Raw genomic sequence first — 27,432 nt, 5'->3', positions numbered from 1 at the left:
AGAATGAAGAATTTTCAGTGAGATCTCCTTGTTCCTCTTTCAGGCCAGTCCCTTGAGAGGATGTGAGCAAAAGTAACCTTGGTCTGACAGGAGGACATGGAAAACTGTGTTATGAGTCATTAGCTATTAGTAATTGACACTTTAAATCACACCTGACAACACAGTAGAAGCTAATATAGGTTGAGTTTTAAGTCGACAGCTATATTCTGAACTAACTGTCATTTCAAGGAACACATCATATTTAAACACAAAGAAAACATAGTATGGAAATTCATTGTGAAGATGATGGATTAAGATAACACTGGGCTTATTTATTGGCGTGTGAATATTTATGATAAATTATAATTCATTTATTTATAAGCAAAGATGTGCTGGCTTTGGGTGCTTTTAAGTAAATAATCAGTCTGAAGGATTTAATCAGAGATAGAAATTTTAAATTATGAGTTCTTAAAAGTTGTTATGCCTTGCTATAGACAGTATGGGGTTTTTGATCCCCTAATGATGAGGAAATGGAAACTACAGTAATCTTGAAAAGTATCCATGGGACGTGGTGGGTGACCCTGCTTGAGCAGGGGGTTGGACTAGCAGGTCTTCAGAGGTCCTTTCCAACCCTGGCCATCCTGTGAAATGTCTTCTAAAGTGCTTTAATGCCTAATGTGATATAATTACATCTTGCAGGATTTTCACATTTTTATAATTTTTTTCAAATCAAAGCCCACTTCTTTATAATGTCAGTGGGTGTATCTTCTCACAGGTGGTTGTTTACATGGCCAGTCTCAGTTATTTGCCTTTAGTTTTGCTGCTGTGTTCTTGCTCTACCTGGACTCAAAATTTGCTGGGATGGGGGTTTTTGACTAGAATTAGCTAAAATGTCTTGGGACACAGATTGGGCTTACAGAACTTCAAAATGAAAATATATTTGTAATCTAACTTCAGTAGCTGTTGCAGTCTCTCAAACATTCGAGGGAAGCTGAATTGTGTGGAAATACACATGATAAATTATTGAAAAGATTTAGCTTGGTTTCCTTACAAAGGAGATGACAGTAGAAAATAAACAGTAGTACAAAGAAAAGCTTGAGAGCTGCCTTCCTCATCTCAAAGGGAAACAAAAGACATTTAATGGAATCAAAGGCAACACATAAAAATTGACAAATGTATGTTTATTCCCTTCAGTGAAGGATGATAGTGCAATTCATGGCTGTGTAACAACTTTGGGATTTAGAATTTAGTAAGATTAAAAGAGACTGGATACATGGGTGGATAACAATAAGTCATAATATTTCTGAGCAAGAAAGATTTGTGGCAGGAGAAAATCTGCTTATTTGCTTAAGCAAATAAAAAAAAGAAATTGCTTGAGCAAATCTAAGTGTCTGAGGTTAAGACAATGCCCTTGTGCAGGGCACGTAGTACCACTTATGCTTAACATGGGGACTTACTGTATTTTTATTTTTTTTAAAAAAGCATCTGTTGGTGGCCATTGTTAAAGGTGATAGAGACTTGACAAGTCATTTAGATTTGTAGAGAAGTTCACGTGTTCACCATAACCTGAAATGTATCTTTACTGTTCTAAGTTGGAAAACTGTTGCCAAACATAAAGGGCTTGTGGTAGTCTCACGGTGGTTGCTCTTGGTTTTTCAGAACAGTGGTGCAATTTGGTACCTTTCATACTGAAGTCAGTGGCACCATAATTTATACTGAGCTGTAGTATCATTTCTGCAATCTCACACACAAAAAAGAAACCGTTTAGAAGCAAAATCTGACCTGGCATTTGACATTGTAACTATCATGAATAGTAACTGCACAAGGTTTAGAAGCATTTCATTAATCACATCGTAACCATACTGTTAATATATTAGTATGTCAAATCCTGCGTTTACAAAAGAAAATGTTTAATATTTCATTTTATTTATCCAAGGCCTCTGATGCTATGCGAATGTGCCAAACTTGGTCCCACTGTTCTTTGCAGTTCTGCAGCAAAAACCAATTATGTCCCAAATCTCTAGGTACATACAGAAACACCAGAGTTGGGTAGAAGACTTGATGTAAGAAAGCTATATGTAGAGAGGGTCCCTAAATGGCTGCAATTCTTGAATTCAGTCATAACAGCAAAAATGACTGGACTCACAATTGATTGGAACATAAAATTCCCTCACAGATTCTAAGTTGACTCAAGGATTCAAGAATGCTTCTAAAAAATATATATATATACATATACATATATATATATATGGTTTTCAACATTAGTATCTAGATTATGATCTTTTCTTGCTTAAAAATCGGGAGCAAAGATGTCTTTACTACTGACTTAATGCGCCAAATCGATACTGCTGTTTTTCCAAAGCATGCTCAAAGTTGTTCTAAGCACTCACACAGCTTGGTTAGTGGTAGAAGGTTTTTAATCTGCTTTTTTGGACTCTGGATTCTTCCCATTTCTCAGAAAAGTTCAAAATTAAAAAGATATTAAGGTCCCATTGTTTTCAATATGAAGAGAACAGCACTGGTCACCCAATGGTAGCAGATTTTTTATTATTTTTTTTTAACAAGAGTCTGTGAATTTTAGAGATGAGGATCTGTGAGCCTGAGGGTCCAGAAGCCATAAAAATTAAAATATGTCACATTGCAGGAGTCATGGTGCCAGCTTAAAGCACATTGAAAGGTTGCAATAGGACATTTGACTTCCAGGATACATACGCAGAGCGTGTGTAAACACAGTGTAGGCATGACAGTCATGCACATCTGAATGTGGATTAACGCTCCTTAGGCTCTGTGACCTGAGGGCTGAGGCCGGTTTCTAGCAGGCAGGTGCCTGGTGCTGGGCTGCCTGCCAGTCCCCAGTAGCATGAAGTGGCAGGGCTCCATATAGCAAGCGTGCACCATGGGGTACGTATGAAGGGTACATTTGAGCAGGTACGGCCGTGCCCAGTTTACCCACTCAGCAGCTAGGCCATGGTAAAGGATAGCACGAGCTCAGACTTCACACCCCACCCCGCCCCTGGCATGCCAAAAGGCACATTTAAACCTGTACATGTGACCTGTGCCAAAGGTGGAATCTTAGTTTGATCACAGAAACAAGCCTGAGCTTAAGCAGTATAAACTAAGATTACTTGTTGCCGTCTTCCACTGTAGACTGCTGAAAACAAGTTCCTCACAAGTATTTATGAACAGTACGTGAGCTATCTTGTCCTAAAGTTCTGTGTTACATTCAGATAGCATTACCATTGCCTCTGTGCCCTTTAAAAAGAGCTGTCCTGTGTGAATTCCTAGAGAAGTTCCTAATATTGCGTAGTAGCAGTAATTTATTTTTTTTTATTCGCTTTCTTCTTTCACCAGTACTGGGGTGTTTTTTGGGTTTTGGGGTTTTTTTTCCTCTTCTCCCTCTGGCTTAAGGTCTCCTCCCTTAATTTTGCAGCAGTTGAAAGCATAGAGTTGTTGAGTTGTTTCACATCAGGTTGACAGGGATGAGTAAGTTCGATTCATATCACAGACATTTAAATTTTAAACTATATTTACTTGTTTTCTCTTGTTAGGTACAGTCACTCTTTGTCTACCCTGAGGCACTCAGAAAACAAACCTGAGTTAACAAGAGGCATGATTTTTTAAAACCAGACCTAAATTTCTGCAGTGACAGCCTGATAACTGCAGTTACCTGAAAATATTTGCCTCACATTTCACACTGTTTCTTTCTCCAAACTGACTTTAAAGTGCAGAATACCATCAGCCAAGAAAGTTGAAGCATGCCCTGTTAGATTGTAACTTAACTTTTTAACTCCGTTTTTCAGGCCTGACTGAACTCAGTGACAGTCCAGTTTCCCTGGAGCTAGAGCGTTGCAAGTCTCCCACTTCAGGTAAAGGTGATTGGCTTCTCTTCCTGCAGTCTGTATAAGCCATTCATGTCATGCATCACTGTGTTTCATCAATCCCAAAGAAGTGAAGTGCATAGTTACAGTTCCAAAGAGAAGGAGTTACTGGAGACGTGCTTATTACATAGCACAATAAAATCCTAAGTCTATTTACTTAAAGAAAAATTACATGTACATGATACATCTTGAGGTGAAGAGTATGAAAACATTTGAATTAACAACATCATGCAGGTGTATTCCTATATCCTCCTATTAGAGGCTTGTTTCTCTTGTTTTCTTAAAAGACTTTGACTTCTTTCTTTTCAGTAGGGAGACCTTGTAATTTTATATATATATTATGCATATGTGCATGCAGAGAAATTAGTTGAAAACCAGCAATATGGAGATGGTAAATTTTAACCATTAGAACTCACCAGTGGCTAAGTTATGTAATTTATACTGGAAGCGTAACCTCAAATTAAAATAGTCACCAACCGCTTTAACCCAGCAGTGAAATCTTGGCCATTTAAAAATTTATAAACGTTTCCCATTTTACCCATAGTCCTTCAGAAGGTGGAGTTGATCTCATTCCTAGAGATTTTTTTCCTGCAAGTGCCTAGTCCGCATTGATCTCTTTATAAAAATCGTTGCTTAGAACTCCTTTCTAGTAGCTGACTTTTAAATGTGATGGAAAATAAGGAGGTATAGCTGTGATACATTCGTTTTGCTTGTGGTATGCATATCACACTTCTTGTAGTTTGGTAAGTATTGATAGATTTTTTGCCTTAGTTTCAGTAACAAATTTCCACAAAGATGCTATTCAAATTCTCTGATATTATTTCACGTATTTTACTTTATTATAACAGGACATATTAATCTGGAATGGAGGCCATTAATTAGTAACTTAGAAAAATGACACTAACAAAAGGGTTTCCCTGACGTATCAAGAACTAAAACAAAACAGCTGTTTTGAAATATATATTTCCTTGTACTATTTGCAACCGAATTCTGTAAACATGGTAATATCAAAGTGAAATATTGGTATAACACTAGCTCAAACTCTTAAGCTGGGCCTCAAACTCATGATATGGGCTTTAAAATAAAACATTTGATAACTCAGTATAATTAAGACTACTGTGTGGCTAACTGGGATTCATCCTTTCAATCCTCTCTCCAGAAAAAAGCTAGAAACTCTCTCTTTTCTGAAAACTAAGGGATCACTGACTTGGTAAACATCTGTGCATATGCTAAGTTCTATAATGATGACTGACTCCTATAAAACCTTATTTTTTCTGCAGTTAAATTCAATTTCTTATTCAGCTGTTGATCAGAAATATCTGTTTTAGATAAATTTAAGATAATTTGCTCCAAAATTTATTCTGCTTTTCTGTTTTGGAGATCATTCAGCAGGGAAAACATGGGATATTTCTGAATATTTCCTATTTTAGCCCTTCCATGTTGTTTTCCAAGCTATATTTGAAACTTCAAAATGGGAAATCAGGTGCAATTTTTGTAGGCAGAAACTATTATTAGAGTTAACTGCTTTTTAAAATAGAAGTTACTTTTACTGTGACTGATATTATTTTTCTTTTTTCAAATTAATGCACAACTAAAATGATTTTGCTTTGGCATACATCTTTCTAAAACTGGACGCAATCCAGTCTAGTCATCTGTGTGACCTAAGAACTTGTGGAACTACCTTGTGCTTATCAGCACAGGCTCGCAGCTACTTCAGCCTTTATACTGGCTGACATTTCTTTCTCGTAGAACACAACTTGCAGATCTGCATAGTTACAGGTTCGTCAGGCAGGATCCTTCTACTTCCAGTCTTGCCTTTGATCTCTTTAACGTTCATGGCACACAAGCTCTGTAATGAGGTGTCCTGTACTCTGCAGAGTCCCCTGATAGCTGTGTTTGTAAAACCCGTGACCACAAGATCCAAGACTTTATCCTCCAGAAGTTCAGCGAAAACAGAAGGCACACTTGGCTGCTGAGTCAAGTGATTCAAGTTGCTGCTCAAGGAGGGTCCTACTGGGTATGGCTACGTCACCAGCCGATGAGGTTGTAAAGACAGAAGGAACAGTTTGTTTTGTTGCAGTTCATTATGGTCACCAGACCACAGCAATGCCAGTTCTTCACCTGGCAGTGAAGTTCGTGCCAGTTACCGGCCCCCTGTACAATACATATGCAAAGTGCAAACAGCCTGAGGACACTAGTCACATGACAAACGCTACGCACGTGATGGCATGCCAGTAAGCAGCTCCATCCTTAGTTCCATCAGAAGAGGAATGATTTGAGGAACAACATTGATGTGCCTGCATGCATGCTTTGAGGCTCCAGGACAATGCTTAGGAAGAATCCCTCCAGCACGCTAATTGCCAATGTAGATGCAAACAGTTTTACATCTAAGAGTCATTAGCAACTTGGATTTCAGTTCCAGTCAGGCCCATAAGAACAGTGTTGATAAAGGCTTCTTGAAGAACTTGAAAAATCTTCCTCCTCATCTCTTGGTCTGATCCTGAACATTACTTAGCCTGCCTGAACCATCTTGGTTTCCCCGAAAAATATATTTTTCCTACATCCTACTGCTTGTCAGTGTTTAAACCTCTGACTATGCTTCTGCAGAGCCAGCTTTGTTTCTTTTGTCCCCTGCCCCAAATCGGGATTAGGCATTTGTGTTCTATCACTGATAGGAGTGTTGGAGCACTGAGCAAGGGACTCCGTGCTGAAGGATGCTCCTTGTTTTACATGCAGGGCTAGTTTCTAACTCAGTACAAATCCAGCTTCTTCCATTAAGCAATATTTTAAACTTGTTTCACAAGATAGTCTTTTCAGCTGCTCCTCCTGTTCTGTTTGCTAAAGCATGGCTTTGCAGACAACGTAATTGAAAAATCAGAATGCCGTTCTGTATGTCTTTCAGACTAGAACATGAAATTAAACCATTTGATGAAAATCTTTGTGAAATTCACAGCGCCACACAGAGAGTAGCAGCAAGTGACAACCTTGCATTTTAAGAATGGTAGGCAGATGAGAATAATAATCTTCCTTAACCACTGGTATCTTAATTAAATCATTATTCAAATACTATAATGGTGGATTTCCAGTACTATACAGGAAGACGAAAAGTTAATAAAGCCATTTGAAAGATTCTGCTTATTTGTGAATATCTGAGTGGTGGTGTTTCCACTGTAAGTAAAATATATTCCAGATATAGCAATATATATGGAATAACATTGGTAAAAATTGTGGAACAATAACCCCTTTAAAATAAAACCCAAAAAACCTTATCTATATAAAGTATGTTTCATGAGACAGTGGTGCGGCACGGCATGCCATAGAACGGTATTTGATTGGCTTAAAAAACCCCACAGATCATATAAAGAACAGTGGAGGCCAGGATTTTTCAATTCCATCAGGCTATTTTCTTCTTACTCGTGTATGCCGTGTTCTTTTGATGGAGAAAGTCAAGCTGCATTTTGATCATTGTTTGCCATTTGGAGGTCAAAAGTTAGGGCTTTGTGCTGCAGTCACTCTTTGCATACATTCACGGCGCTATTGGAGAGCTCAGTAGCTCTAAACCAAAAAGCCCCTCTGAGGCGTTGTAAGCACTCCTAACGTGAATGGTGCTCTGTGGAGTAACACAGTTAATGACTACATAATGTGTTACGGAACGGTACCCATTCCAGTAAAGTTTACCTTTATTTTTATCATCTCATTAGGAAAACTTAATCAGGGGCTCTTTGGAATATAATATATATAATTGTATAATATATACGTCCCTTACTGTTTAGCCACTTCCATGCAGCTTTGTATGGAAGTAGTTGCGAATATACTGTGAGCACATGAAAATGCATCTTTGAGAGATCATTTAACTTTGTTGTGTAAGATGTGATGGACAATTTTGACTTTTTTTCAAAGACCAGAAGGAAGAACGTCATCAGTCTGTGTATAGGAGAATGACTTCTCAAATGCATGTTCTAAACTGAAAGTGCATTTATATTTTTTCTTAAGAAATCATTTTCACACTGGGGGCTCACATCCAAAATGCTTTTAATTCTATAAAGCTTAGAGAAGGCTATGTAAAGAATTCTGCAGTTGATTCCCATGAGCATTGGAACAGGTTCATAATGGCAAGATTATGAGCTTTTATAAGAACCATGATTTCCAAGCGCTGCTATCCTGATTCATTCTGCTGATGAAATCTGCTGGGATTAGGCCCATGTCATGCCAGGCTTCTGCTTTCCTACATGAAATGTTTTTAAATAGCTTTGTTTTGAGAAGAATATTATTAAATTTCTAAAAGTTGCCTTTTTTTAATTCATGGGTAACTGCAGAGTAGCTGAAGAGATGTGGCTCAGTTTGAACATTATATTCTCCTGGAAAACAAGCAAGAAAGTAAATTTTTCAAAACATTTTGTGTGCGTGGAAAACAAAGAGTGTAATTTATTTTGAATCTTAATTATTGATAACACTGCCAGCATAACCATTTCTACTTATTGAAGTAAAAACAATGTTTGCTAGTCAGAAGGCAAATTAATCGTTAAAGGGAGGTTAGCTCCTGCACCGTGAATACGAGGTGCATTTTATCACTTGTTCCAATACGTGAGGGGAGTTCGGATCAGATGAATTCGCTCTTACTTAAGGTCTTGAGAAGGGATGTGTCCGTAGGGATTAGCAAGGAGCAGGGAGCAGTGTGAGGTGGCGGAGGGGAGGAAATGGGGACCTGGGTTGGGGCCGTGGTGGTTGGCACAGGGCTGGCCCCCGTGCAGCCCGTGGTGCCTGGCTCAGGGTTCCAGGGGGCTGGAGCTCGCCAACGGGGGCGGGTGGCCGCTCTGGCCTGGGGAGGCAGGAGCTAAGCAAGGGAGCAGGGTGGCTCTGGGGGTGGTCACCAGGACTAAACATGGCCCGGTGACTGCCAGGCAGGTCCAGGGACCGGGGAGGATGTCGGTCCGGGCACCTGGGTCCGGGTCAGCAGGAGTGGCCAGGCACAAGTGGCAGTGACGTGGCAGGAGCTGCAGCGCAGGGCAGAGGGAGTCAGGGTCAGCTTGACAGTAGCTCCTACGGGAAAGTGCTGCTGAGGCCACCAAAGCAAATGGGCAGCCTGTACACTGACCCCCAGCAGCCAAATCTCCAGGACCTTACTGTGTACCCTGTCCAACCAGGTAGCTAAATATTAGGCTCTTAAATCCATGTTTTAGCAGTGGGGAACTGGGACTGATATTCCAAAGTGTTGGGGAGGTGGAAGCTCCCTAACAGAAAAATAGCTCTATGAAGTCACCTTCATTATAAAAAATATCAAATCCTCTGACTACGGTCCTGCTGTAGTAGCTGAAGGAAACACCACCAAATTCATAGCTGCAAGCACGCATTTGTCGGTTGTGCCTTGGTGTTGTCGTTGAAAGAGTGATGGGAGCCGTATGGCTGTGAGATAGGATGTTGTCAGGTCTGGAGAGCGGGGTGCTCAGCTTAGCTAGCTGCCAGACCGTACTTACTAACTCTGTCTGTGCCTCTTTCTCATCCCACAGTTCAATAACTTGACTTCTTACACATTAAGATCTTTTGGGCAGGGGCTGTCTGGCCCTTGCACTGTGGCATCACAATTTCTGCTGGCTGCCTCCAGCATGAATGCAAACAGATAACGGTAACAAACCACTCTCCTATCCTCTTTAACCTTTATACTCCATCCTTAAATTAAACTGGTTTTCAAAAGCTCTTTCTCAGCAAGATAGGATTACATGCATGATCCTCCTTTATAATAAATGTAGAGTAAAATATACACGATTTGGGTACTAAAAAAAGGTTACATAATATCTGCATTCTGGCCTGTTTAACAGTAAAAGGTTAGTTTTACCTAATAAAAAAAAATAAGCACAGCTTTAATCACAGTAAATCATGAAAGCAACCAGCTGCTCCTTTTGTTTTTACCTTTAAAGATACTTCTATTGACAGGGGTCCACGCTCTGTCCTAGCACAATCATGTCCTACACCAAAAATTTCCAAATTTGGTGATGGAGATATCGCTAGGAGTGACTCCTGGCATCCTCAGCTGCGCTTCCTGCATTTCCCTGCGCTGTGTCTCCTTTGGCCACCTGCTCCCCATGTCCTCTATTCCAGCGCTGTACCCATAAACCAAGTCATCAGCTATATATTCCTTTCCAATCCTCGGCCGGTTCAGCATGCTCAGCCTGTTAGACGGCAGCCTTCAGTGTGGTGTGCCCGCTCTGACTGCGCACAGCTGTGGCAGCTCCCAAATCAAGCCTGTTTACAGTCCTTCAGCGGAATCAGAAAATGCACGCTTTGCATGTGCCGTGTGAGCCTGCACACAAATAGCTGGGAGCTATTTCTGCCGTCTTGCAGTTCAGACACACATACGGCAATTTGGGAACAGCTGTGGCATATAACACAAGACATATAATTCCTGTTGTACAGAAGCACCTGTAACATAGAAATTAAAGCATTAAATAAACCACCAATTTGCAAAGCTCTAAGCCTCCATGATGACAGCACTAAAGAAGCTCCTGATGTTATTTGCAGCTAGGTTTTATAGCTCTGAAATATCCTAATCTAGATCCTAGTCTGTTAGTAAAGTGTCCTACAGTCTTCCTTAGGAATTGGGAATCCTTTTTCAGCAGACTGGTTGGGCCAGATGTTGTCCTTCCTTTAAAAGGAGGTTTTATCACAAATGATGCTTTTTTCTCTATAGCAAAGCCCTGATTTTTTGGAGCAGTATCCTCCATCCAGTCTGCAAGAGTGTATGACAGCTGCTCAGATAAATGGAATGGTTTTAAAAGGCTCTTCTGAAAATCAAGCTGCTGTTAGTGTGTGTGCCTAAAGTGGACGTGGGAGCCTAACACTCGGTATCTAAATTAGAGAATTTTCACGTAGTAGTGTTAGCAATGTGTATTTTGATGCTGGGTTGATCTGAAGAGATCTTTTCACCTTGTCCCAAAGCATCCAGTTAAAGTGACAGCTAGAAATGTGTTACTGGGAGGGCTATCCTTTCCGTGATATTTCAGTGGTGTGTTCTGTCTCCGTTACCTGTACAATATGCCCGCTCTTTTTCAAATGGTATGGTTGCGAAATGTTGCTCAAGAGCCTGAAGGGCTCTCCTGCTCTTCCCTGAAGAAAGAAAAAAAAAAGCATCTAATGTAGGTGTCAGCTGATATTTTCTTCTACCACATTGCAGGCTTCGTAGTTTATGACACCATGAAAGAATGAAACAGAATTTCTTTTTAGGGGCTCTGTGACTTGAAATGGTAAGTGGCTGTTCTGGGCATCCTTCTGACCTAAAAGCTTATTAAATAGAAATGACAAAGGACTTGTTCCTTATATTCATGTGTCCCTGTGTTCCTGTCACTATGATACTTACCGTGTGGGACTTTCTGTAGAAGTATAATAGTTAGCTGCCAAAAACTTTATTGTTCACTTCTAGTAACAGACAGTATGGGTAAGGGGTAAAAGCCAGAAAACAATGTGACCAAATACTGAGTGAATGCAAAATGAAAGAACCGTATTGGACATTAAGTCTTCTGAATAATTAATGAAAGATTTCTTAAGGCATTCTTTTAATAAACTTAATGCCATTTTGGCTGCTACAAGACATGCTTCATTTCAGTTCTCGGGTGTTCATTGTTTAAAAATGTGCTCGCATATAAGGAAATGAAAACATTTTTGAACAGAAGCAAAATCATAGTTTTCTTGCATAATTGGAACACAGCAGACAATTAAATTTCCAGTAAATTGAGTGTAATATTTTGTTGTCTAGATAACACCATGTTATATCCCAAAGCTGCTGTATTTCGTTTCTGTGCAATCTGTCTTCCTTTCCGTGATATTCCAGTGGTGTGTTCTGTCTCCATTACCTGTACAATATGCCCGCTCTTTTTCAAATGGTATCTTGAGGTATGATGTCATCAGAACTCATCATTTCATTGCACCCTCTTATTAAATTGGTTTCCAGGTGTTTAAATATTTGTGCTATGGTGCATAACCAGCATTTGCAATATTTGCCTTAATCTCATTTGAGGTTTTTTTAATCATTCCTGTCATCACAAGGTAAGATATTGCAGCACACAGCCAAAGCTGTGTAAAGCACCATTCGCTTCTTGAGAGCTGGAGTAATGTTTATTCCAGTGCTTCTTTGTTCAGTTACATTCATTTTGCTGAATGGTGTACATGAAAATATTTAAACCATAATTCTGCCTTTATATGCTGATTTTAAAAAGTGCTACAAATTTGCAACATGATGTTAAGCACAAGATGGCATGTTGTTGTCCCTCGCTCCTTTTTCTTTCTTACTTATTAACAACTGCCTTTCTCCTTTTTCTGTTGTTTCAGTTAAAGGATCAAGAAAGTTAAGTCTGCCAACAGATCTTAAGACTGATCTTGGTACGGTAGGCGAAAGCCAACAGCTTTAAACTTCCTTACATTCATTGGCAAAACATTTTACCAACTGATTCATGAGATAACACAATAACCTCGGAGGCTTTGTCTGAAAAGGCTTTCTAAAAACCACCTATTAACCCATACAGTTCTGTTGGCAGCTGTCAGCATTTTGCTTGTTGAATATTTATTTATTTCATGTAGATGTATTTTGTCAATCATTACACACTCTGTGTGTAACATTTTACTATGAAAAGGCTCCAGGACCTTTTGCCTGCTTGAGCCATTATAACTGCTTGTCAGTGATGTTTATCTCTGCCTGTAACACCCAATGCATGCGCTAGTCTGTTTTCTTTACTTGTACAAATTCCAAGCCACGACAGTGATAAGACGGTAGTACATCTGTAGTTTATAGTGTCTTTGAACTTCTGAGAAGTCAGATCAGAAATCAGCCATTTGTATCTCAGCCCTCTCCTTGAGACTTACCTCACCCAACTGATAAGTACACAGTTTGTTGTTACCTTTTTCTCAATTTTTCTTTAATATTTCAGTGGAAATGCATAGTGAGAGTAAAAATTTCACCTCAAGAAACCTAAAATGAAAATTCAACATCTTGCCTAACCTAAAAATATTTGGAGTAGATAATGCCCTCTTAAATATCCACATAAAGGGGGTTGCTCCTGGCATTCGGGTTGGAATGTGTGGTTCACACAAAGATTTTTATACTTGTCTTTAAATATTCTCAGTCTCAAGAAGTCCTTTCTAGTTTTGCTCTCATGGGAAGTTTCTTGTGTAAGATGACTGAAAAAGCCATGTAGCCATGCCTCATTACTTTGAGTGTCTTTTTAGAGATAGAAATAAAAGTTAGATTACATCCTTGCATAATGCAGCTGAACTTAATTTCTGTCACTAGGAATCATGTGCATGTATCAACCAACGCAGCACTGTTCCCCAAGGCAAAAGGCAGGGTAATAAACGTGTCTTCCACATTATAAATGACTGAAGAACTTGGAGAACTGCTAATAGCTCCTGATAAAGATTAAGTAAATAAATGTTGAAAAATCACTGGGAAATTCAGATTGTGCAGGTTTCGTGTACAGAGGGATTTAGTTGGAATAACTTACTCCATCAACTGTGATGTTTAAGAAACTAGGAATGTAGGAATACACACAACCAAAAAAAAAAAAAATGAACTATTGTAATACTCATAATACTCCAAAAAGGTAAAAGGAGTGATGTAGGCAGCTATAGACCTGTAAATTAATATTTATCACTAAATAATTGGGCAGCTATTAAGAGGGTAGGCAAATACTTAGACTACCAAAATAACCATAGAGTAGGACCTAAGGCTAAACCATATTCCACGGATCAAACTTATTTTTATCAGTATTATTAAAAATATATCATCTTGAAGGATGCATAGCATGAAATAGATTTAGATCCTAAATCATAACACAAAAGAAAGGTAAATTTTATCTGTAAAAGACTGGATTTATAGATTTTCAGAAATGCAAGAAACAAATTGGCTAGAAGCAGTGAGGGCTTTATTGGGTCATATAAAGAAGTTGCATATCAGAGGTAAAAACTGCCTTATCATCAGCTTTCCTGTAATCATGCTGGGAGCTGGACAATATTGTAACCATTAAAACCCCCAGGACTGGGGAGCAGGACAACTATGTACAAAAGGAAAGCTGTAAAAGTTAAATCCAACCTAAGAGCATAGGAGGCATGATGGTCCATCTTAAATGTATGACATATGTAGGGAAGTTTGAAGATTAATGAAATACATAATCCTGTCTGTGATTTTGATTTCAGAACAGTCATATTTCTACCATTCCTCTATTTATCTGTACCCATTGCATTTTAATACTGTAGAACAACTTAAATATAAACTAAAAATAAGTCTAAGAAGGTCTATTTCAAAATCTTGCAGAAACTGGTGGAACTCCAATAATTTCAAAAGCTTCAAACACACCAAAAGGTATTATGAAAACTGTCACTTGAGCATTCTGTTTGTTGTTACTGCCACAGCTACTGGGGACTCTGTACTCATATTACCAAGAAGCCTGGTGGATTGCTAAGGATAAAGTATGTGGAAGCAACATTCAGTGTATAAACTGGCAGATATTCATGGCTAATCAATGCAGAAGAAGGTTTTAAAAAAAAAAAATCCTGAAACAAAACAGAAAAACTTATTTCAGTTCTCCTTCCTGACTGTCTTTGAAGGGCAGAAGATTCCTGTTAATTACTCTAGCCATTAAAACTGTGCTGAATTATAGATAGCTTAGTTTACAACAGGCTGGAAAAAGCCCTTCGTTTCCAACACAAGAAGCTAAATTTAAATAAGAGTTCCTGGAAAAGGTGATGAGTAATGTCTGCATTTCATTTCATTTACTTCTGCTTCAAAATACCCTGGCTATGCTGGCAGGGCTCTTAGAGATTATCTAGCCACTGTTTGGCTGTTGCCTGAGGTTGTACCCATAGTCTGAATATTCAGGGGATAACAGTACTCTCTGGTCCACACTTTTTGTAAAGATACTCTGGCCACCATTTTTAAACGGTAAGGTAGCGTATGTCCATCGCATTGGCCCTGGCTCATAGCTCTTTACAGAGTGCTGATGCATCACCTGCTCTCAGCACCAACTGCAGCTAGTTGGGAAGCACATTAGCATTTGGCAGCTTACAGTTCTGCTCCCTTCTTAGGGTCTGGCTCATGTAATGTCCTTACTCTCATTTTGCTTTGATTTGTAATAGTAGAGATTAAGTAGAAATTAAATCTATTTCAGGTGGAGGTGCTGCAAGTGCTGAAAATTGCTTGGGGAGTAGTTTGCTAGTATTTAAGGGAATAATCTGATGACTCAGGGTGTTCTAGTTAAACCTTGTCAGGATTTTCATGACTTAAAGGTACTTTGGGACTCCATTTCGACCCTTGTATGACTGATAAAGTCAACCTCAGCATCTTTTTATTTCGATGTAGTGATTATTGTCTGCCCTTGCCGAAGAGTTTGTCCCCTGTGGATGCCATATCGCCAGAGAAACGGGAGACTCTGCCATATGTGGGGCTGGATACTGCAGACCACAGTAACCCAGGGTTTATTCGAGTTGGCCAAAGAAAAACATGACATTGCTGTTGCCTGTACTGTACAGTTTCCCTGTTATCCTGCAGAGGCAGCTCTGCATGATAGTATCTTTATTTTTTAACCTAATACTCTTTCCCAAAGTTTTCTGAAAAGATCATCTACACTTCCACGCACTGTTGCAGTGAAAGGAATGATTTAATCTAATTTAATCAGGTGGAGAATCTGGGATATATCCAGACACATACAACTGCTTTAATATGAGAGTTTTCTAACTTTGCTTCACCAGCCACTTTAAGTATCAGCTTGTAATTTTCTTTATGTTAGTATTTCTGCTTATATTATTAAAAGCTTACAGAGTTTCCAGCTGATCACAGGGAGCTAGACAAAAGTCCTAACTAAAGGTGTAGATACTTGGTAACTGCTGATTTTTGTTTAATTCCTGTGAACAGATGGTTTCACTGTACAAATTTATGCTATCACCTAGATTTTATTAGCCAAAGAACAAAATAAAATGCAATTACAGACAGACATCTTCTGTTTCCTCTTGCTAAGCTGTAATCTTCGAACGATTAATATAATTTTTTATGCTTTCTGCATTTATAAGCAGTGAATGAATTCTTTAGCAGGTCAGAGTTAATGTCTCCCATTTTATACAGCAGTGAAAAACTAGACAAAGTACCAAATAAGCTTAGTTTTTGCAAGGATTTGAGAAATGTCTTCTGATGCAGAGCCCAAAAACTTCAATTCGGAAAGTTGGCTTCATAAAATATGATTGTAGGGGTCAGACAATGGCGCTTTGGTTCTAACCCTGCATTCCACTTTCTATGAGGTTTGTGGAATCTGGTTGTTCTTTCCTTAATGCTTTATGCATATCATAATAGAATTATAATATGAAAACATCCGTCATTCAATGCCTTTGCATTTCATTGCAAGGGTAGTGTCACTTCCTGGGTGGTCCCAAACCTATGAAACAGTACCCAGATATCATAAAGAAGACCTGATTTTTATTTTAAGGATAAGCAGTGGGGTTACATCAATGCTTGCTTTACCCTTTCAAAGTATTTTACAGCAGACATTAGGCACTGGCAAAACTTTGAAGCTGTATTGGGCAAATAGGTAGATTTTAAGTGGAAAGTTCTAGACTAGTTTTCCTGGATCTGTGATTCTGTTTACAATGCTAAGGAACATGTCAGAAATTTTTAAATTGTGTGAGTTGCTGTCTGACATTTTTAGAAAAGGCAAATCAGACGTCCAGCAGTAACAATGCTTTTCTTGCCTTACTTGGCAATATACATTGAAAATTTTATGTCTTTTTACACTCAAAGGGTTTTGTGGACTGTTCAGTGTGTATCGTCTTCTAGAAGGGTAATTTCTATTCAATTTCATTCTGAAAATAGCAGCTAACTTGAGGAATCACTTAGAATTATAGCATAATTAAAGTTGGAAGGGACCTCTAGAGGCTGTCTAGGCCATCACCTCGCTCAAAGCAGGTCTGGTTGGAGCAGGTAGGTCAGGACAGTGTCCAGCTGAGTCTCAGATGCCTTCAAGGACGGGGGGTACACAACCTGTCTGAGCAACCTCTTCCAGTATTTGATCATCCACACCAGAAAAAAGTTTTTCCTTACATTTAACCAGAATTCCCTGTGTTCCAAGTTGTGTCCTTTGCCTCTCATCTGATCACCGTGCCCTCTGAGAAGTGTTTGGCTCCATCTTCTCCGCATACTTGGATCAGGTAGTTGCAGACAGTGATAAGGTCTCCTTGGTCTTCTCTTCTTAAGGTTGAAAAAACCCAGTTCCGAGCCTCTCCCCTTCCATCATGTGTGCCAGCTCCCATACCACAGCGTGGTGGACCCCTGCTGAACTCCTGCCTGTATGTGCATATTTTATGTGTAATGGGGAGCCCAAAACTGGGCACAGGACTTGTGACACAAGTGCCAGAGAGAGGGGGACGATTACATCCCCCAGGCTGCTGGCTGTGCTCTCACTGATTCAGTGCACAGTGCGATTTGCCTTTTTTGCTGCAAGTTTGGTTGCTATTAAGATGAAAAACATTGTAGGTTGGATGAAAGTCTTTTACAGAAATGGTTTTAAGCATTTGGCCTCTGCAATTTTGCATTTTTCAGGTTTGTATTTTGATATTCTGTAGCTAGAACCCTACTAGACAAGAATCTCTTTCATCTGCTGAAGGTCAGGTGTATGACGGCACCGGTTTCTTCCTTAATTAAATAAGGAAAGGTTTATGGTAAAAAATTTTTAAAAGAGAAACTGTATTAACAGATACATTAGCACCCTGCCAGTTCAAATAACCAGAATAAAAAAAAAGAGCAAGAAGAGCTGACCACCAGGTTAACTGCTGACTATTACAGCAGAGTAGGCATGTGCTCTGTGGTTATATTTCAAATGCCAAAAGGGGCTGTGTTCTGAGTTCTAATGCTTCCAGATTTAAAACAAACAAACAAAAACCTGATATGGGAGATTCAACAAGCAAGTTGTTTAAAGGAAAGGTAAGTGCTTAAAATTATCAAAATTATACCCTAACTAAAATGTTTATAACTGATAGTTAAATGTAGTCACGAAGGAAAGGCAGTAAAATTTGTTAGCTGAAACAACAAAACAAGCAGTGAAGATCATCATACATTGTCGAGTTGATAATAACAAAATGATAGGGAGCTGTTAGGCTCACAGTGTAATAGATATTCTCTGTTCCTACGTTCTCTGTTTTCACTTCAAGAGGAGTTCCTTACTGAGGACTCTCAAAGGTAAGTCATTTTTCCACCCCTTTCAAGCAGTGCCAACACATACATAGTATTCTTCCATTCTGTGGGCTCTGTGCAATTCTCAGATTGTAATTCCCTCCAGCAACCAAAATCTGGGGCTACGTATAGATTTACCAGACCTGCCTGCACCCAGAGGTCCTCTCTAGTGAGTAATCTGGATTGGGACTGAGCTCTCACAGTCCGTCAGCTGTAGGCAGAGACTCGGGCAGGAGGCAGGTGGTCCTGTTGCCTTGTTTGCACTTCAAGCACCATCCAAAGTTTAGGAAGTGACCTGTGTATGCAAGCAGAAGAGTTTTTAGAGAGTAATAATTTCCCATGTGTACTTTTGACAACAAAGTGATACCAAAAGAAGGATAAATAATAACTCTAAATCAGGGGTTACCAACTATAAAATTTGGGTTTGCAACACTAAAATAAGAATGAACACTTGTTACTGATTTATTTATTACAGTGACCTGGTATGAAATCTGTCAAAATCTATGATGTATAATGTTAGCGAGTTTGGAAAAACTTAGGGTTTTTTTTTTAGGATTGTTTCATTGCTGCGTTAAAATTGTGTGTAAATCTAATTATATTTGGAATGCCTAAATTGACCATGCCTATGCTTTTTTCTGTTAAGTATTTGCAAGCAAACTATGTATATGTTAACATCTGTGAAATGGTGCTAGCTCAGTTATTTCAGACGTTCTTACCTCTAGTTAAAAACAAAAGGTTTTGGAAAAATCAAAGGAAGAATCTCCGAAAGAACCTGGTTAGAATAGACTACACTTTTGTTATAGTTATCTTGCATTATGTTTATTCATTTCAGATGGAAAGGCGGAGTTTTGTTTGGAAAGTCTCCAACATGTATGTGTCATGCTTTATTTTTGCCATGTTTAAGTTGAAAAAATGTTTCTGATCCAGCCTCTCTGAAAAATCTTTCCTTTGCAAAACCAGAGAATTAAACCCAGATTTTTCCATCTTGAAAATGCAGGTACAATGCTACTAATGAGGGGTGCTCAGGATTGGTTGTTGATATCCTAGGTGGTCTTGGGGTTCATCCACTCTACATGCATGTTTCAGTGTTGTCCTCTGTACAGCTCGGCGTGTTTCGTAATGAAATCAAGCTTTCTGTCTGCTGTCCTGTTTGTTGCACAAAGCACAGCAACAATTTACGTTACATTATGCTGTTGAGGCACGCTGAGACCTGTGAACTTTCTGAGACATTCAGTCCGGTAGTGGGGTGTCACCTGATGGCTAGAAATTCAGCAGAGGAATCTAAGGAGCAGACTTAGATACAGGTAGCCAAAATGTTCCCACTCTTCTCAGGGAACAAAGCTAGGTATATTTTTTAGATTTGCACTGCCGGGTTTGGTTTTTCAGATATGATAAGGCAGAAGTAATGTTATGACGTGGTAATATATTCTTAGTGTTCTTCATTTGTGTTGTTTTGTATTTTGGTTTCATTATTCATAACTGCAGGGAAAAATACCAGTTTTAAAAGGGGGTCTGTCAGTGACAACACACAACATTTTCAACCACTTCACAGTATTTTATTTCTCAGAAAAATAAATCTGTTCACCTTGCTTTCAAAAAAACGCTAATATCTAGAATCAAGTGCACGACAGGAGTTCATTACCATGAGAAGAATGCCGTTATATTACCCAGGCAGTGCATTACAATGACAGCACATTATGCGCTTAGTGCGGACCTAAATGTACGAGCGGTATGTCAATAGGGCAATTCATCCTTCTCTTCAAACTGATGAAGGTAAATAGACGCTTTTGCTGGCAGGACATCTCTGCTCACCTCTTCTGCTAGGGCTCTTGCCTCCTGCCCTGCCTGGCTGGCAGACCTGCACCAAGAGAAAATCATGATCCTGACTTGAAAGTGTAAGGTGGCTGTCTGTGTCCTCACTAATGAACGACCACGTGCCTTGAACACCAGTTTTCATTATTTTGCATGCAAACCTGAGACCGTTCTTCAGGCCAGTTCTACAGTTAGGAGATCTCTTTCTTGATTTAAATAGGTATTTCTTTGCTGCGTAAAGTCACACCCATAGTTATCGCCCAAAATCTAATTTGTTGATAATACAGACAAATTCCCCAGAGGAAACTTTTCCTCCCTTTAACAGTAGACATTGCGTTCCTCAGGGTTGGTTGAGGAGATTCTCTGGGACTCATTTTTCACGTTCCTTCTGCTCCATATTAAAGCATCTGTCTCTGGACCTCTCGCCTGCTTCCTTTATTGATTGCTTTGTTACAATTTAGGATGATATTACAATGCTTCTAATCACTCATGTTTAAATTCCTTTGTTCTCAGCCTCTCTCAGATCATTAGTAAAAACTGGTTTTCAGCTAGTTTTCCGGTCAGAATTTATCTCTTTGTAGAACTGAGAGAAATGGTCTTAATTTTTTTTATTTATGTCCAGTGTAACACAACTTGCTGGGCAGCAACTGCAAATACATGTTTTTCCTTTCTTGCTGACATTTTTAATACATTTGGTTTTAACAAGAGATCAGCTTTTCAGTGCTAATGTTTTGGTTCCTTTTGCATTTTGCAAAGGTCACCCAGTAGTTCAGAACAGTGGTATGACAAGACAGGTTGTGTAACATATACATGTTACTGTGTGTAAACTAAAATCAGCATGTGTATATGTAATATGCTCCCTGCCTGTGTAATACTCCTCAAAACAACAAATTTGAGGCTCCAGCAGGCTTGCCGCTGTCACCTGGCATGTGCAATCTCTAGTGGTTTCACTAAGTTTGTGGTAACTAATGTTCCTTCTTTGGTTCCTCTGAATCTCATAGTCTCGCTGGTATTTGGTGTGACACACTGGCCTTCCATTCAGCACTGTTGTTTCTTTTTTTAAGCAGTTTTTGGGGTGCACGCTGCACTGAATGGTGCTACTGTTTGGTAATGGGGATAGCTAAAGCATTTTTAATTGTTGGGGGTAACACTGAGAGCCCAAAGGCAAACCACCAGGACCTGCGCAGTAGCAGCAGCACACGGAGAGCATTAGAGAATTTTGTGTCATGAACTTGTCTTACATATTTTAATATATCTTAGATAGAATGTGTGGAGATAAATCGGTATGAAATGGACTAATACACTGTGGCATGGGGTAATACGCTATGATTACTTCCAATGGCTTACACGAGCCTTACATTTTTAAATTAATGAACAGAATAGCTACAAAGTGAGCCCTGGCTATTTACTTCACTACCCACAACCAGGAGAAAAAGCGGCTGCCCTGACGGAGTGGGATGGCTGTTACCCAGTCTGAAGACTGCCTGGAGGGCAAGCTCTGCTGAGCCAGGCTGCCCCGGGCCGTGCAGTGGTAACCGGTACTTGCTGCTGCAGTCTGGGAGCACCAGAGCATGTAACGCAAACTGCCTTGTCCTCACGGGCAGCAGCACCCACGGGAAGGGATAGGAGGTGATGGCAAGTGCAGTGGTGGAAAAGGGTAGGGAAGAGAAGGGGGCTTTTTGTGCAGGGCTTTCTCCCCAGGCGAGGAGAGCGTTAGGAGCTGTTGCAGTGCGGCACAGAGCGATCTGTGCGCTGCTTCTCGGGTACCAGTGCTGAGGTCTCCAGCATCAACTGGTGTTTCTCTTATGAGAACAGCCCCGGTGAGCATGTGACAAAAGCGGTAAGCCAGCAAGGAAAAAAGGTAGTATGTTGTTCCTCCTTGCAGTCAAACAAAGCTGGGGGGAGAGCCAGGTTTTTACAAGCCTCCTCTCTCTGTTCTTTGGGGTGACTTTTCTTGCACGCTTTTTTTTTTTCCCAGACAATGTGGTAATGAACTCTTTCTTAAATAGGACGTAAGCTTTCTTTAGAAATGTTTTATATCACTGAGCTTATCCTATAAAAAATGTGAGAAATTACTTTTTAATTACACACACAGGATTTTCTCATAGATTTGGGTGGTCCTTATCTGCTTGATTCTTTTCAGCTTCTCCACAAAAATGTTGCAGTCATACTTTGCATAATTATATTACTCTTTGTACAGTGTCTTTTTGGTTTTACTAAGGTTTGAAGAGCTGCATTGCTCCTTGGATATGTTTAAAAAATAATCATATCTAATCAGAAGAACAGAGCAGTGTTAAAACATAGAAAAGCACATAGCTGATCACTAAAAACCTTCTTTTGCTCGTTGTTGTAGCACTCATTAGCATTTCTCCAACTTCAGTACTTGAAGGGGTGTCCCTGCAGTTTCTAGGATGAGGCCTGATGATTTATTACTTTTTTTTAACACAGGAATTGGCTTTGGTTATTTGGAATGGCATTGTCAAAACAGTTATAGGGGTTTATGTACCCAGCTCCTACTGATTGTTTTTGTTTAATTCAGGCCTTTGAAGGTAACAGAGACAAGCAAGTACACCAAGAGAAGCATGGCAGCGCTTATCTTAAAACTTGGCCAAGTGACTAGGGGGGTTAAGATGAATCGTGCCCGTTCTGTACAAGGTTCAGGGAAAGGGCCTCACAAATGTTGTTGATGTTTCTACAGAATATGATTCTTTATTACTCTGTTATGTTCCTCGCCACTTCCTAGGATCCCCCTGGAGATAATTAGATCTCATGCTGCAACTCCTTCACACAAACTGAATTTTGAAGAAAGGAAGCAGCTGGATGAGGATGTGTCTGCTGCTGAGGTTGAACAGTCAGCCTGTGCCCTTGAACAAAGCCCCCGTCTCAAAGGACTTTCTGCTGAAATATATGAATAGTTCCTGCATATTTTGGAAAATTCCCTGACTATAACTTGAATGAATCATCCACATCAGCTTTATATCTGCTGTTAGCTCAGTTAATAGCCATGTTATTAAGAAACATGATAAGGATCATGAAAATTGTGTCTCCTACAGAGCCGTCTCATTATGCAGTACAGATACTAAATTGCTTTCTAAACTGTAATTCTGAACAATTCTTTCCAATTTTGTTCATTAAGGCTATACTACTTTCACTTGGAAAGGACATGACTTACACGTTGGAAGACTACATATAATAGCACGCTATATGCTGTATTCAATATAGAATCTGTTTTATCATCTGAATATAGAAATAGGTTTTAAACAGGTACAGTGGAGCTGTCATGGCATAGTAACCAAGAGATAAATTTATCTTGGTATATTAACGTTCATCTTTTTCTTGGATACAATAGAAATCAAAGAGAGTTAACAAAATATGATATTTATATGCAGAATCTGAGACTAATTCTCAGAAATAAATAAACTGACATTTAGAGATGAAGGAAGAAACTCCAGGCTTGTCCATACCTATAGTATTGACTTCCATAGTTTGAATAGAAGTAGTCAGTGTACTTGCAGAAGTCTTTTTTTGTTATGCTCATTACCTGCTGTTTACTTAAATTAGTAAGTATGAATTACTTGCAGACCAAAAATAATTTAATTATACCTCAGTGTGCATCCCTTTGTATATTGAGGGGAAAATTTTGTTTGGTAATTCTTCTCATGTTGCTTTACCCAACATGAGAGGAAGAAAAATATTGGCTGAATATTTTACAATCCAGTCCAACCCACTCTGATCTCAGCCTCAATCAGTGGATTGTCGTGGTTTAAAGACCTGTTGCCAGTGGGGAAGAACAGGCGAATGTAGGCAGGGGTCAAAGCAGCCGTGGTTTGTTTCTCACCCCAGCAGACAGCAGCGACTGTGCTGATTGACCGTGGCCTCTAGCAGGGGTCCAAGGACTTAGCCTCATCCCTTTAGATCTGTAGCAGACAAATCAACTGTTCAGCAGTCAGTTTCCTTAGCAGTAAAATATATCTGTGTGGTACATAAAGAATAAAAGACTTAGCAATATTATGGCTGCTTTTATCCCAAGCAGTGGCAGTTAGGTGCCTGTTTTGTGCAGCTTTGAGTTGGCTAGAGAAGATGCTCTAAATTCTATCCTGTGGTAAATTATACTTGCAGTTCCTTATGACATCAAAAAGGAAAGATAGTGTTCAAATGTATTTGGTATCTGTTAGGAGACACAACAGCAGGGATGGCGGTGCTACCAGCAGTATCTTGATAAATTGCCTGTGGGGATAGGTCAACAAAATGCTGTGGGATCTGCAGCTGCAAGAACATGCACCGGTTCTGTGTCCTTTGGGGTTTTTTCAAAGTATACCTTAAAGAGATGGTGAGTTATTCTTACATATACTTACTGAGTCGGTAAGACAAATGGGTAGTTATTCTCAGAAGATGCTATTTAACTCATTCTTAAGTATCTGAACATGCATCTCTCCTCCATTGTAAATTTTGGAAGCGGGCACTTTACCTAGCACTTAATGCATTTATTTTCCAGATCACGTGAACGGTCACTGTACAAGTCCAACATCCCAGAGCTGCAGTTCAGGAAAACGACTTTCCAGTGCAGATGTCTCAAAAGCAAACCGCCGAGGGCCTGGGAGGCCCCCCTTCAGAAAAGCGCAGTCCGCAGCCTGCATGGAGATTTCTCTCCCAGTCACCACAGAAGGTGGGTAGCCATGAATATTTTGCTAGGTATTTGCGAATTTCTCACCGGGTGTAAAAGCAAATGAGTTCAGCATGATCCTTGTCCTAGTCACTGCCCTGAACTGCTGTCTTCATCTGAGTGTTCAGAATGAGGACAACCCCTGTGTGTTGGTGTTGTTACTAACAAGCCTGCTCCTGAGCTCGGTGCTGCCTGAGGATGCGGAATGCTGAACCTGGCCGACCCGCGCCTCTGTGGGGCGGGCACTCGGTTCTGGAACAGCAGTTGTTCATAGCAGCTTATGTACAGTTGTTGTGACAGCTACTATTACTAACATTTTAAGCTCTCGTTGTCTTTACTTACCAAGTCTGAAAAGGAGTAAGATATTTTTAGAATGTGAGTTCAGGCTTTGCACATATTTATTGATTTATTTATTTGTTGGTACTGAAGGTTTTTGAAAATTCCAAAATCCCTGGCCACCATTTATGGTAAAATTACAGCCCATAATTAACCAAATTTTTGTAATTTTAGTAAATTTCTTGCTTTAATGCTTGAAAAAACAGTCTTCAAATCTTGATCTACCTGGCTACAGAGTCTCGATAAAACTGAGAGATACAAATTGGACCACTCATGGCGATGCAATGTGCTTAAAACTTGCAATAAGCCCACTATAATTTCAGCAGTGCCAGCTATATCTGCAGGTCACTTAAGCAAAAAACATTCAGCTGATGTGTTTTTCTTTGATCCTGATAGTGTTCCCACTCTGCTGTCAGTGTCCTTGACCCTCGTCCCCCACGCTTCCAGCTCCCCCTCATTCTTGTAATAAAGCAATGCATTTTCTGTGCAGAAAAACTTCAGTCTATCAAAAACATCAAAATAAATTGTGTAGGACTGTAGCTTTGGTTGTATTTTTAGTAATAGGTAAAAAATAATATTTAAACAACAGAAAGTATAGAGTTTAATATTTTTATAATAAAATAATTGATTTTAACAACTAAGTCTTTTAAAAATCCAGGCTTTAATTTTGATCAAGTTGCAGAATGATTTTGTGCTATACAAGACAAAATGATGCTGTAAGTGGTAGGCAATTGACAGCACCATGATGCTAGCTTTCTCTCTCGTAAGGAGCATTTGTATGCTGACCTGCCCACTTGCAAAGGTGTTGGTGCGACAGAAGCTCTTTACAGCTGGAACCAGTACTCCCTAATTTTTCTGATAGTTAAGCGAATCAGAGCACAGGGATTGTATCACTCAGAGTGTCTAATTGTATGTTTTCAAATACAAATTATTGCAAATGCCTTTGTTACTAATGGCAAATTACTAGAACCTTTGGTATAAAAAAGCAAATTCTTTTTTGGACCCTCTTCTGACTACTGAGGGGATCACGCAACAGAAAAATAGTACTTACATGTGAGAGACCCTGTAAGAAAACATCCTAATTTGGCACAGAGGGTTCCAAGAATATGTTCTTGCCTGGAATGGAGCTGATATCCCAAAGCACGTTGCAGTGTTGTCTAGCAGCGCCTTCCATTTGATTTAAGAACAGCATTTCCCTGCACTCATTCGTGGGACACAGCGAAGCACAGCCAGAGGCTCTGCGAAACGGCTGTGCTCACTGAAGGTGTCACATCTGCCAGCTGCGCCATTAGGTGTCTGGTAGAAGTCACCTCCCATCGCCAGAGTCTGTCACACCAGAAGAGATACTGGTGGAAGAGAGATCCTTTGAGTTGTTCATTACTCCTTCAGGTCAGAAGCGTTTAGCTTAAGCATCTTTCTGGTTTGGGTAACGTTATCCAGCTCCCTTTGCACTAAAGCAAAAGAGAAGTGCCCATGGGATCTGTTTTTCTGACTTTACTAGATGAGTATTAATCTTCCGCAGAGGAACAGGGTCAAAACTTGGGGAGCAGTGACATTTCAGCTGGCACACTGCTGGTTCTTCACTGACCATCCAACCATCTCTCCTTTAGGAGAATGTCACAGTACTGTGGATGCTTCAAAGATTAAGTCGTAGGCTGAACAGCAAAAATGTTAAATCGCATTGTAGGCTTCGATAACGTATGACAAAGCATAATCCTCAGCAATCAGTTATAAGAAGTAATCCTGTTTAAATACTAAACCTACTATAAATTTCAGTTTTAACTTGGATTAATTAATGGCTCCTGTGTGAACATTGTACTAAAGCAGATTTACAGAGCTCTGAGGTGTTTATGAATTCCAGTGCCTAAGGACAGCTTTCATCTGCCTAATTGCCATTTTTTCCTCCACATCAGTTATTGATGGTGATTGTAACATAACCTTTTCATCTACCTCTTTTTATGTGCTGCACAAAATGGTAAGTACCATTGTCATATAATAGCTCGTGGTCAAAAATACGTCACTGCCACAGTAGTTTCTATTCCTGTGTGGTTTTCTTCATCCTGTGTAGTACCACACTCTTCTAGAATTCTTGTATGCAAATACTGCTGCAGTATCAGCCCTACTTGTACATAACTGGGCCACAGTACTACCTCAATTTTTCATGCTGCTGCTTTTCTTTTTCCCTCCCATCCTCCCAGAGTAAGCAGGGTCACTGGCAGGCAGAACCTACAACCCCCTAAGGTCCCACTGACCCTTGCGTACAAAACACTTAGTGATACAGTGATACTTTTGGTGATATGCTGATGCCTTCTGCGTATCAGTATCGTGAAAGATTCACTTTCTGTGGGTTATCATTGATTAGAATACCTACCAAGTTTAATATTAAAGTATATCTCTTTCTAGAGATAGTCATCTATTTCAGGGATGAGGTGTTAAGTGACATTAAGAAATCCCTATTTTAAAGTATCAGTGGTGTCACTTGAGTGGTGTTACAGCTCCCAGTAAGGTCAGTGAAATGACTGTTGCAAGGAGGAGCCAAACAGTCTTTAGAGTGATTTATATTAACA

General features: G+C 39.7%; 1 protein-coding gene across 4 annotated transcripts in view; it reads left to right on the top strand.

Annotated features, from left to right (window-relative positions):
* Positions 1-27,432, top strand: part of STXBP5L (syntaxin binding protein 5L) — a 203,076-nt gene that overhangs the window by 156,388 nt on the left and 19,256 nt on the right. For 2 of the 4 annotated variants that reach the window (XM_014286793.3, XM_005433322.3), the window contains 2 exons: positions 3,780-3,845; positions 24,362-24,532. In XM_014286793.3, the coding sequence (XP_014142268.1) occupies positions 3,780-3,845; positions 24,362-24,532 (237 nt within the window). Of the gene's footprint in view, positions 1-3,779; positions 3,852-24,361; positions 24,533-27,432 lie in introns of all 4 variants that reach the window. The other 2 variants (XM_027816931.2, XM_027816930.2) reach the window with 1 other exon arrangement.

This window comes from Falco cherrug, chromosome 5 (genome assembly GCF_023634085.1).
Source record: "Falco cherrug isolate bFalChe1 chromosome 5, bFalChe1.pri, whole genome shotgun sequence".
Lineage (NCBI taxonomy): Eukaryota > Metazoa > Chordata > Aves > Falconiformes > Falconidae > Falco > Falco cherrug.
This window is presented reverse-complemented; position numbering and strand designations above follow the sequence as displayed.